This window comes from Embiotoca jacksoni, unplaced genomic scaffold (assembly GCF_022577435.1).
Source record: "Embiotoca jacksoni isolate LCO1_2020_lvr unplaced genomic scaffold, fEmbJac1.0.p SCAF_4, whole genome shotgun sequence".
NCBI classification, from domain to species: Eukaryota; Metazoa; Chordata; class Actinopteri; family Embiotocidae; genus Embiotoca; species Embiotoca jacksoni.
The window spans coordinates 21,804,027-21,816,089 of record NW_027185392.1 but is presented as its reverse complement, the minus strand read 5'-3'; the positions used below and the strand labels follow the sequence as shown (position 1 = coordinate 21,816,089).

At 43.4% G+C, this 12,063-nt stretch overlaps 1 protein-coding gene across 1 annotated transcript; it reads left to right on the top strand.

Annotated features, from left to right (window-relative positions):
* The first annotated feature begins 4,761 nt into the window (after positions 1–4,761).
* LOC138208933 (rho-related GTP-binding protein RhoU-like) lies at positions 4,762–11,197 on the top strand. Its single transcript, XM_069167178.1, has 4 exons — positions 4,762–4,770; positions 8,787–8,901; positions 9,157–9,215; positions 10,649–11,197. Exons 1-4 carry the CDS (start codon positions 4,762–4,764, stop codon positions 11,135–11,137), a joined length of 672 nt encoding a protein of 223 aa, XP_069023279.1. The 3' UTR covers positions 11,138–11,197.
* The last annotated feature ends 866 nt before the right edge of the window (positions 11,198–12,063 follow it).

Below are 12,063 nucleotides of genomic sequence, written 5' to 3'. Positions count from 1 at the left end.
ATAAGAGAGGAAGAGTACGATAAACTGTTTGTTGAGTGATTTTATACCACAAATTAAAATACAATGAAATCCATACAAGAATGAAAATATTTGTTCTCTTTTATATGTACTGTAGAAACGAACCACTGATATGCAGTCACCTTATATCATAAACACTGCAGAGCCAAAAATACAAGAACACCCTGTTCATATCCAGTTCATTCCGAAGGTGATGGGTGGGGTTGAGTTCAGGGCTCTATGCAGGTCAGTTAAGTTATTCTACATTCAAATGGGGAAAGTGTTATATTATGGATCTGGATTTGTGCAGAGGGCATTATTAATTACACATGAACGGGTGCAACACAGTATCTCGCTCTTTGTTCTACTCTAATTTTGTTCTAGCTCTGCTTAATCATCAGTATAAATGATGAGAGAGTAAATGGAAGAAGTCCATCTTCCCTCCCCTCCCCTCTCTTTCCAACTCTCTCTATCTCTAGAAGCATGAGCATCTGCCCAGAAATGAACAGATGTAGGCACCTGCGTTGTGGGCCCACATATGCGCACATGTCCCCCTCCCCAAACCCCTTTCAACCTTCTATGGGACCCGGAGCCCACCACAATGGGGAGAGATCAGGGATGCAGTAACCAAATACTGCCTATCCCCCCAGGACACTCGCTCTGTTAGAGGCATTGTCACCAGTTATATCAAGTGGCTGCACCAAACAATCTGCTGTATGACTGCTCATTTGAGACATAACATAATTCAGAGGGACAGAAGGGAGGGAACAGGGGGGGCTGGCTGGTGTACAGAGGTGGCTGCCTGGATAATTTCTATGGCTCCAATATGAAGTGGTGGCTATTTTGAACAAGTGATCTCAGGTTTACTTGCAGTTGGGGTTCAATTGAATTGAATCCAGTCTTGGGATAAGTGGCTGTTGGGCTTTTTTTTTGGAGGGTCCGAGGGTGGCAGGTGCTAGCTGGGTTAGGAGGATGAAAGGGAGGTTTGTTGAAGCAGGGTGGATACAAGACCAGGTTACACATAAAAAGCCATGTTTTTGTTCGAGAAAAGAGCTCCAACAGCCTATTGGTAGAGCAGCGGTAGATAATGGTGCCATAATAGCCCCATGTCCCTATCTCTCAGCTGCCGCTGGACGACAGAGGATCCACACGCACCTGTTGTCGTCCCCCTATTGTGTCCAGCAAGCGTTAGTGTGCTACACCTCAGGAATGCTCCCCATCCAGAGGCCTGCCTCCTCGTCCCAGGAGAGAGCTTAGCCACGGTGGGATGAGGGGAGGGTGTCACGAGTGTGTGTGTGGAGCGGAGGGGGGGGGGGGGGGGGGGGGGGGGGGGACACGGGAACCAGCAGGGAAGCTTTAGAGGATGAGGCATGGAGAAGGAGGGGAGGTAGAGGTGGGAGGCGGGCACAGAAGGGTGGGTGCGTTCCTCCAAAGCCAGTGTCCTCTCTCCTCCTCTTCAGGGGCCTGTCCAGAGAGCCCTGTCCTAAATCACTGGCCCCAGGGGGAAGGCTCTCCATTGTGAAGAGATGGCCCCTGCAAGCTGGGCCGCCAGCTGCCACTGCTGCAGCGTCATGCCCCCCTCTCCACACACACACAAACACACACACACACACACACACACACACACACACACACACACACACACACACACACACACACACACACACACACACACACACACACACACACCTCCTCCCTATATCCCCTCCACCTTCAGCACCGTGACAATGCTGCTTGTGGCCACTGCCACAGCATTAAAAAGAATTTGGAGGAGGCTGTTGAGAAAGGCCACAGCGGAGCAACATGTTTTTTGGACAAACATTAATGATGACAGACTCAGAGCTGGGTTACAGTGCACGACACGGTAACCTGCACACATGTGACTCCCTGCCCCCTCAGACTGACTGAAATAGAGTCGAGAAGGACAGACTGAGATCATAATGTTTGTGTGATAATGCAAAACTTACTGCAGTTTGTAGTCAATATTCAAAAGGAAAAGAAGGCTTAACCAAAGATGCAGGACTTGATGCTCCCTGGAAAGGTTCAGTTTAGTTATTTTTGTTTCGTTCAAAGATGTACAAATCCCAGCTCCAGATTCTATCAAGTCAAATAGAGTTTAATGTTTTTTTCTTTCACCCTGAAATGTCTTTCAGCACTTGAGAGTGTTGTGTCATATAAAATCAAATCAGTATTTCAACCTTTAGACTTATAGCGCAATTTTATTATGCAAACAAAGATAATGGTCTCATCAACTCCGATTTATTTTATTTATCTCTTTTAAAGCTCCACCCATTCCGATATAGTTTGTGGATTATACATGGATTAATTTTTTCAAACAGGTCTAAATTTATAGAGGAAGGAAATAAAAGAAACATTACATTTGTTAGTAAGGTGTTAGTTCACAGCAGACCTCCATAACAGCTTCAGCAGTCTGACACTGATGTTTTAAAATGTGTCTGCTTAATTTCTTTCTATACTTGTCATAGTCACTTATTAACTGCAACATATGACCAAAACAGTGCAGTATAATTTGTATCTTAATGCTGTGCCAAAGTTGATATAATGACTAGTTTCTGACTTGTAAACACGGCTGATGTAAACATCCAGGTTATTATTCCAACCAAGAAACTTCGGTTTAACTAGCTCAGATCCATCTGACTTGGCACTTAATGATGATTGAAAATGACCAGCTCAAAACACAATCATATATTTGGATTTGTCCAATGACATGAAAATTGGAAAATTGTAACATGGGAATCTTTTAAGTACACAGATTCCTTTACTTTTCAGATACAAATTTTAACAATTTGCTAAAAATACAAAGTATGAGTGGAATAAGTTTGACACCACAAGAAGTCTTCATAGAGTTGGCAATCCAGCCCAACTGACTAACTGAGCAGGTAGGTCCTCGGTCACGGATCTGACTGCTTGGAGTTTACCAAATGCAAAATGTATTTAAATGGCTCTGAAAGCCAGAGTAAAAAGATTTTCAAATCTGTTTTGTCAAAAGTTGAACTCACTGAACGGAAGTGGAACCACTATGTCTGACCAGCCTCAGCCACTGCATATCATCTGGCTAACATCATCCCTGCAGTCAAACACGGTTGTGGTAGCATCATGCTATAGAAGTGCTTCTCAGTAGCAGGGACAGGGAGGTAAATAAATAGGTTCTCAGAAAACCTGCTCCAGTTCACCTTTCAGCACGACAACGACCTGAAGCAAACAGTCGAGACAACACTGGTGTGGCTTCAGGCTCAACCAAAGTCTGGACATAAACCCCACAGAACATCTATGGACAAACCTAGACATTTCCAATTATATGAAGCTCGACAAGATCTGGCTGGAAGGATGGGACTGATCCAATCCAGGTGGGCCAAGCTATTAGGGACTTACCCAAAAAGACTCAAAGCTCTAACTGCTTTCAAAAGGGTTCTAAAAGTACTGAATAAAGGGTCTATAAGAACTTCGTGTCCTAATAAGTTCATAGTGAGTCGGTCACAGAAGTATTTAATGTTTTAGAGTAAAATTTTGTGGTCAATTCTGAAAACGTAGCGCTAGCCAATGTAGGGATCTGAAAATGGTGTAACTGAATTCAGTCTATCTTGTTTATACTCTGGTAGCTGCATTTTTGATTATCTGTCGTTTGCCTGCAGTCGTTTCGGTAGGCATTGAAATAGTCAAACCAACACAAAAATAAATGCGTGTATAAATTTTTCTAAATCAGTTTTAGACAAGAAGCCTCCAACTCTTGATATATTCTTTAAATGATGAGTAGCTAACGCCTAAAAAGAGACACCTCGGGAATAGAAACACAAAAGGCTTCCCTGTTTCATATCACTCAATTTAAAGAATCAGTCTTTTTAAAAGATCACTGTGTTCATCTGAATCAAAAGTGTTGCAGTTGCACCCGATGAGCCGTGCTGTGTCACCAGACAGAACTGTTGCAGATCCACTAAATTGACACATTCAAAGACTTTTTTTTGTGCTCTTTTTTATTTTTTTTTATTTCATCCCCCCACTGCTGCCGTCACCGCCTCACCTCAAGGATTTTCCCATCCATAGCTAAGGGAGGCATGCTCCATTGTGCAGCTTCTAATGATGATTGTAATGATGGCTTGTCCATCTTTGATAAGAAACAGCACGCCCCTCATTAAAGGGCCCGGGGCCCCGGTTCTCATGGTTGCCGGTCCTTCTCCGGAGTCGGACAGCAGGCGAGGGGAGGCGAGACGACACCCGTGGCACACGCCTGTTGACCGAGCCACAAAGCAAAAGCGTGTGACACTCACCCCACCCCCGCCGCTGCCATTGTCCTCGCCGTGGGTCCCACAGACAAGACCAATCCTGTTACCCTCCCACCCCCTCGCCCACCACCCCTTCTCACATCCACAAAAACCACAACACACGCTGCTCACTGCAACACACATGCACTCTCCTCCATCCTTTCTCTCTCTCCTTCACAATCAGTTTTACCAATCAGCTGATCTCTCTCTTTCTCACACATCCACCAAGGGCTGTCTCCCCATCCCCTTCTTCCCCCACCCTCAACCCCCCTCCTCCACCCCCCCACCTCCCTTCACCATCAGCTGCTTCGTAAGTTGGAAATCCATCATTGTGTTTAAAGACGGTGCTCGTGCATGCTGCTCAGCCATAGCCATACACACACACACAAACACTTATTGGGGTGTGTTGGGGGTTGGAGGGGAAGGGGAGGGGGGGGTGATTGGTCCATGAGGTTTTCAGGGGGGTTGTAATTCACTGATTCACATGCAGACAGTATTTCTTGGTGGTGTTGGTGGAGGAGGAGGGTGTGGCAGGTGGGTGGGTCTGGGCTTTAGAGATGCTGGTTGGTGGTGATGGTCGTGGGATGGAGGAGAGAAAAGGAGGAGGAGGGGAGAGGCACGGGGTGATGGGAGGGAGGAGGAGGGGGGGTTGCTGCGGCTGCCGGGGTCAGGCCTGTGTGTCCTGGGAAAGTTGGGTTCTCCATTTAAATCTGCACATGTTGTGGCCTTCTGGTGGCTGCGTGAATGCGCACGGTGACAGATGGCCCCGGCCCATAACTATAGAGTCCGAGCACCCCGGTCCCCCGAGGGAGAGAGAGAGGGAGAGTGACAGAGAGGGAGACGGAGAGAGGGTGCAGGGGAAGAAGAAGAAGAGAATGAAGCGCTCAGCTGATCCCATCAAAAAGAGAGATGAGGGCCAGAGGAAAGGCAGAGCAAGGAAAAAGAGGAGGACGAGGAGGTGTGTGTATGTTTGTGGTTTTGTATCTATGTGTGTGTGTGTTAAAGGGGGGGGGGGGGGCTTAATCCCAAACTCCAAATTGAGTTAATGTATTTGCCTGGTCTGCATGCTCCAAAAGGAGGCCCGGGGTCCCCAAAGATTCTGATTAGGTGTCTGGTTTATCAGATGTTGGCGGATGGCAGGGAGGGGGCTGTTTGTACATGAGTAGAATAGCAGCTTTGTGTGTGTGTGTGTGTGTGTGTGTGTGTGTGTGTGTGTGTGTGTGCGTGCGTGCGTGCGTGCGTGCGTGCGTGCGTGTGTGCGTGTGTGTGTGTGCGTGTGTGTGTGTGTGTGTGTGTGTGTGTGTGTGTGTGTGTACAGGGTTTATGGGTTTGTGGGTGCTGTGCCAACTTCTGGAGCAACCCGATGTCTCCATTCACAGAGCCGGTAGATCTCTGCTAAATTTTCACTGACTCTTTGTTAATCCTGTTAAGCAGTGATGTCAGCGCCTGGTTAAAGTTATTTTTAGCCGTCAAGGAGATGTGGGACAGTTTACTCTTTTACGTCTGTCTTCAAAACTTTAGTTTTCGTCTTTGAGAGGCATAACAATTTTGTAAACCCAGGGCATATTTTGCTAACATTTCTTTAATGGGGTGTTTGGATAAAGACATGGTTTAAAGTTGAAGGTTAGAAGTACCTACTGTACTTTTAGGTAGTGCAATATATCATAGAGCGTCTTCGTGAGATGAGAGTCCATGTGTTCACTAGAAGTACAAACAAGTACGTGGAACAGATTGATGTGTAAATAATTTATGCTTATTAAGAGGCCTCTGTTTAAAGTTTCAGTTCACCCAAATCATAAATTAACATTTCCCACTTGGAAGAAATAATGAGGTAGAATTGCTCTGGCATCAGCAGTAATCCATATGAAACAATTAAATAATCACACTGAATCAAAATCTGCAGGTGTTTATCGTCACTGCTGCTGCTGTCAGAACGAGGACAGTTATTCATGTATTGCATTTTATTATGCAGGATCGGACACACAAAACACTCAAGAGAAAAATAAATGCATGACAAGTGGATGAGTGCATAAGTGCATGACAGAGGAGTATAGGTAATAGATGTGACAAGAAAACCTCCCCAGTTGATTATCAATATTAAGATGGTTACTTTTTGAATAACACGTTTTCTGAAATGTTATGTTATAACATACAAATGGGCATTATCTATTAAATATGTGCTAACTTGTACACATTTCTGGAATAGAAGTCTGAACATTGGATGAAGCCGGATTCAAATTTCTTGTTTAATTTTTGCTGCCATGTTAGAGTCAAAGGTTTTTACAGAGGGAAATCTCTTTTTATCTTTTTATCACGCCATAAATCAGAAAATACTGTCAACATGCATACAAAAAAAAAAAAAAAAAAAAAAAATCAATTTTCACAATGTTTTTTGGAATAAAATGTTATAAGGCTATGAAGGATATGTGATCAAAACTTTTTCAAAAAATAGAGAATAAAAAACATGGAAATTTTGTGTCTTACCTAAATAAAATATTTAGTAATAGAAAAGAGACAACACAGAAAAACAACCTTTTCACTTCCTTTTCCATCTTGTAGACTTACATGTCTGACATCAACGTGCTTCAGTCATATTTAAATGTAGGTTTCAGGTAGAAATTAGTGCGATGAAGTAAGGGAATATTCAGTGGGATACTAAATCTAAACACTAAATCTAACTAATACTAAATCCGTTTCTACCAAAACTTTGTGTGACCATTCCTTTTATCCATTTGGGTGGACTGACAGTTCCATGAAGCAAATCATCATAGACACACTCCATGGAGTAAAGGTGGTGCCTTGCTCCCACTCAGTGGTGTTTTTGGTGCTGTTTAATGCATGGCAACACATTCTGCCTCCCACACACGCACATCAGCACACACAAACACACACAAATGCACACACACCACACAAATGCACACAGCCTCTGGGAGAAGTGACACACTTCACACAAAGGCACCGGCTGGGCTTTGTGATGCTTTTTGCTAACCTCGTCTGTCATTACAGAAGAACATAAGTTTCATTACTTTATTAGGCTCCTGTAACTCCGATATAACATGGAGAATCAATCCTAATCTTCAGTAGTAAAGGTTCCTACCTGAACAGATAAAGAAGAAAACTATTCAAAAAATGGCAAAACCAAAAATAAATAAAGATATTTTATGTAAATGATCAGAGTATATATCATATTTCATATCATATAATTATTCAAATAAATTCCTTATATAAAAGGGAAATGTGTCTCGGCCACTGGATAGATATGATGGATGTGTTAAGCTGCTTGCCGCAGGACTATGAATCTGTATTTTGTTAATGTGCCTGAGGAATTTCTTGCTTAATGAGAATAACAAAAACAAAATGTAGGTGATTATTTCCTGTTTTTTTCCATCCTCTGTATTCACTGCAGCCCCCTCTCTCCTGTTTTAATGCTTTAACCTGTTCTCAGCTTCAGGCTTCCTAACCCTTTCTGTTTATGTGTAGAAGCAAAATGCTTTTATGCTGTTATGTTTTCATGAGAAATCATGATTCATGTGTTGCCTCCAGTTTTGCTCCTTCAGTCTCCACAGCTGACAATTCCACCACGAGGGGGCGTCACAACACTTCCACACTTCTCAATATTTTCCTGCGAGCAGCCTGGTAGAAGTAAAATTTGGGGTTGTTTGATTAAATTGATAAGAAAGGGTAGAAACACTGAGGAAAAATAAACAAAAACAAACAAAAATATTTATTTGTGACTGTCATTATTGACCTTTTTTTTTTTAGTATCCTATTATCCAAATGTATTCATTAGGGTGGGCAGATTTTGTCTGAGGATGCTGGAGAGATTTTGTATGGTCTAATCATTTGAAAACCAACCCTTTTATTTTCATGGGTGTCTGAAATATTCAAAAAACAAATACAAAATATATTCATTTATTGTCTCGCTCCTGTTGCAGAAAGAGGTTCAAAAATGTCAAAATATGAAGATTTAAGATTTTATTTCCTCTTTTTATTTGACTGAAGAGGGAGCCATATTGTATATATTTACTCTTTGGGGTAAAGGTTTTTATTAAGCTTAGTTCATTTCACTTGGAAAGCTCTGGAGCTTCATATGGTGCCCTGCTCGGTAAGCCTCTTAGGAGGCTCGACCGCAGCAGATGTAGCGAAAATGCCAATCAGGAGCGTCTGCTGAGCAGAGAAATCTCTGCCACGGTTCACGTAAAACTCGCCTGGATGCTCTTTTGCGCTTTAGATGTTCAGTTAACAACACAAACATCAGCCGTCAAGACGATGGAGCGAGCAAGGAGTCAGCAACAAATCTAAGCCGTCAGAAAAACCTAGAAACCAAATCCTTTCCTGTCCACAGGCCGAGCCATGCTTCCTCAGGATGTTGGGAAACAGAAGTCCCGCCGTGTGTCGGACCTGGTGTGCGGAGGAGACTGTCCCCAGGCCCAACTTCGGCGTTTAAAGAACCGGGACTTTCCTCTGAGCGTGAAGCGCCGGCGGTCTGGCTCCGCACCTGAGCGCAAGGTCAACTGCGTCCTGGTGGGAGACGGCGCGGTGGGCAAGACCAGTCTCATTGTCAGCTACACCACCAACGGATACCCGACAGAATATGTACCGACAGCGTTTGACAACTTTACCGGTAACCTTTGATAACAATGTTGCTGATTTCGAGCATTACGCAAAAAAAAAAGAAGAACAAAAAAAAAAGAAATATTCTCACAAGGAGGGAGAAATGTGGCTTATAGTAGGCTATGTGTTTTATAGGCTGAGTTTCCGACCCGAGCTAAGTTTTACAGTTTGTCGATTGTGCCCATGTAGACTCCTTTATCTCACTGAGAGACTATAGATGAAGCGATCGCTACAGAAACAATTTAACATAAGCTGATCTTCTCAGGGATGGTTGTGGTTGACGGAAAACCGGTGAGACTGCAGCTCTGTGACATGGCTGGACAGGTGAGAAGCACCTTTTTATATTTAATCTATTTTAATTAGCATACCTTAACATGTACCGGCTGTATAACATGTATATGCTGTAGGCACAGTGACTTTATGGAAGTATAACCACTGAGATATTATTTCAACCTCACTCCTTTCTTCCTCACACTGCCGTGATAGAAATGGGGGCTGGTTGATGGATCAATTAATGTAAGTCATCACTGATCAGGAAGTAGGATAGGCCTAGTTGTCAGTCATTCCAAAGTTAGCAGCTCTTCCCATGTTTGTGTTGGCTCCTTTAGGACCCCTTGAGTTTGAGCTTGCCCTCCAGTCCCGAACATCCCTGCAACCCCCATAGACTGTATCGCCCCCTGCAGGAATAATGTTCGTTTGTATTTCACGCGTTTCGCTCCATCTATATGCTCCATCGCCCTCTTTTGGTTGAGTGGGGGTCTTTGCAATAAAAGAAGACAAATTTCCTCCAGCATCCTAGCTAAAGGAGAAGACTTTAGAACTTTCTGTACAGCAGCCTTTTTTATACTCTAATAATAAACTTATGGGACAAAATCAACAATCAGTCTGTTGGAGGAGGTCAAGATAAAGGATTGGTTCATCCAAATTATGAGACCCTTTTCCAGAAACAGTGATCCACAAACTATGACTATGAATGGATCTCCCCACTGATATTTTTAATCGTGACCCACTCAGAAATCTCAGAAACTATTTAAACCAACTATTAGCATGACCAGATATCACTGGGTGAAGGGAGAATTTTGGGAACTACATTAACATTAGACCACGAATGCCGTTGTCACATGTATAAAACCTTTATTTCATATGTCAAAATGAAGACAACTGGATAGATGTCAGAGTGGTGTGGAGATCAGGCGATGATCTAGGATAAGATAAGGCTGGTAAATATTCTCAATTTATTTTACTGTTAACAGATCTTTATCCCTCTAATATGTATTATCTATGTATATACTGTATTTTATTCCTAGGTGCCATGCAGCTCTGTTGTTGTTCAGTACTATTCAAATCAATGAGTGACACATCTTGCCTCCATTGTGGTGCCAAATGAAGAAGTGTGGACAAAGCTGAAACGGAAAATAATCCTGAACAAATGTACTATTTTCTTCTGCTTGAGCAATGCCTGTTAAAAACAAGTGACAACCTGTTTTACAAAATTACAGAGTTTCTTTAAAAAAACAAAACATAACTACATATTTGTGAGCTATAAGCAAAGATGTACATCGCCAGTGAGAATGAATGGATTTGAAGCTGAGAACCACAAACAGGAGGTCGGGAAGTATTGAGAAACAGACTAACAATGTTATCCTTTTTTTATGGGATTAGTTGCAAATTAAAAAGACAGAATAACTCCACCCCTCATCCTGCGAAGTAACCGAGTTGATTCTAACCTGACTTTCACTGTTTCATTATTCTTGCAGGACGAGTTGGAACGCCTCCGGCCGTTATGCTACAAGAACGCTGATGTCTTCCTTCTCTGCTACAGCGTGGTGCGTCCCTGCTCTTTCCGTAACCTGACCAACAAATGGGTTCCTGAGATCCTTCAGCACTGTCCCGGCGCACCCTTGGTCCTGGTTGGCACCCAGCTGGACCTGAGGGAGGACGTCCAGGTACTGATCCACCTGGCACAGAACCAGGAGCGGCCGGTTGGTACTGAGGAAGGTCAGCAGCTTGCTCAGGAGCTCGGGGCAGTGAGTTTTGCAGAGTGCTCGGCGTTGACCCAGAAGAACCTGAAGGACACTTTTGATTCAGCCATCTTGGCCAGCATCCAGCACATAGACAGTGACAGCGTCCAGCAGCAGAGGTTGACTCTGACGAAGAAGACTCCTGATAAGATCAAGAGCCTCTCAGAGACCTGGTGGAGGAACATCAACTGTCTGATGGGAGAGCAGAGCTGTGAATTCAAATGAATAGCAGCTGCGTGTGATCATGTTTGCAAATACCTTGATTGTTTCTGCCAGGTTACAGAAGGGGCCAGATGGGTGAGGATTATCAGCACACATGACCACACGACAAATCCCACCACGACTTCAAATAGCAGGTTAACAAACGCAAAGGTTACTTGTTAAGATCCCCACGCTGACAGGGACAATTCCCTGATGGGTCCAGATTCCCTGTCAGCACTTTTCCTGTCAACACTTGGAGTGACCAATCGAACAGTGAACATGAACATGATCTTACTTGTAACAATGTGTTGTGCAGAGCCGATAAGAACAGGTGTAAAAGATCAGGTGGAGCCATTGAAAAACTGAGAGCTGTCCACCTGAACAACACTTTGTAGTTATAACAGAAAAACTGGCTACAAAAGTGGATTTGTAGTTGTATGTTACTGACCTACATTATGCTGAGGATATACCGTACAGTATCCAGAGACTTTGAGTCCAACACATACTGAAGAATGAAAGGTTGGCCATATATGCCTCTGCTGCATCTGCTTTTAATCATGCATTTCATTTCAGTACGAACTTGCTGGAGTGCCCCTCAAACACGCATCACTACACTCGGACCCTAAACTGTCAACTGCACAATGGCCAACAGAGGAGGGAGGTGAACTGTTCAGCAGGTTCTGATGAATCCACTAAGGGACAGGTTTAGCTGATTCATTTGAGTACAAAAACTCACAAAGATATTCAATAAGGTTCCTGAAATAGTTCATTAAAAGTCCAGAATGTAAATGCCCTTCCTACACCATCAGTGAATGCTCCACATGAAATAACATTTGCACTGCAGATCACCTGGTCTACAGCTGGTAGAATAGTTTCTCACCTGTTCTCACCTGATTTTTTTTTTTTTTTTTTATCTTCGCTGTTTAGCGTTTGTACTGCTGCTTGGATGT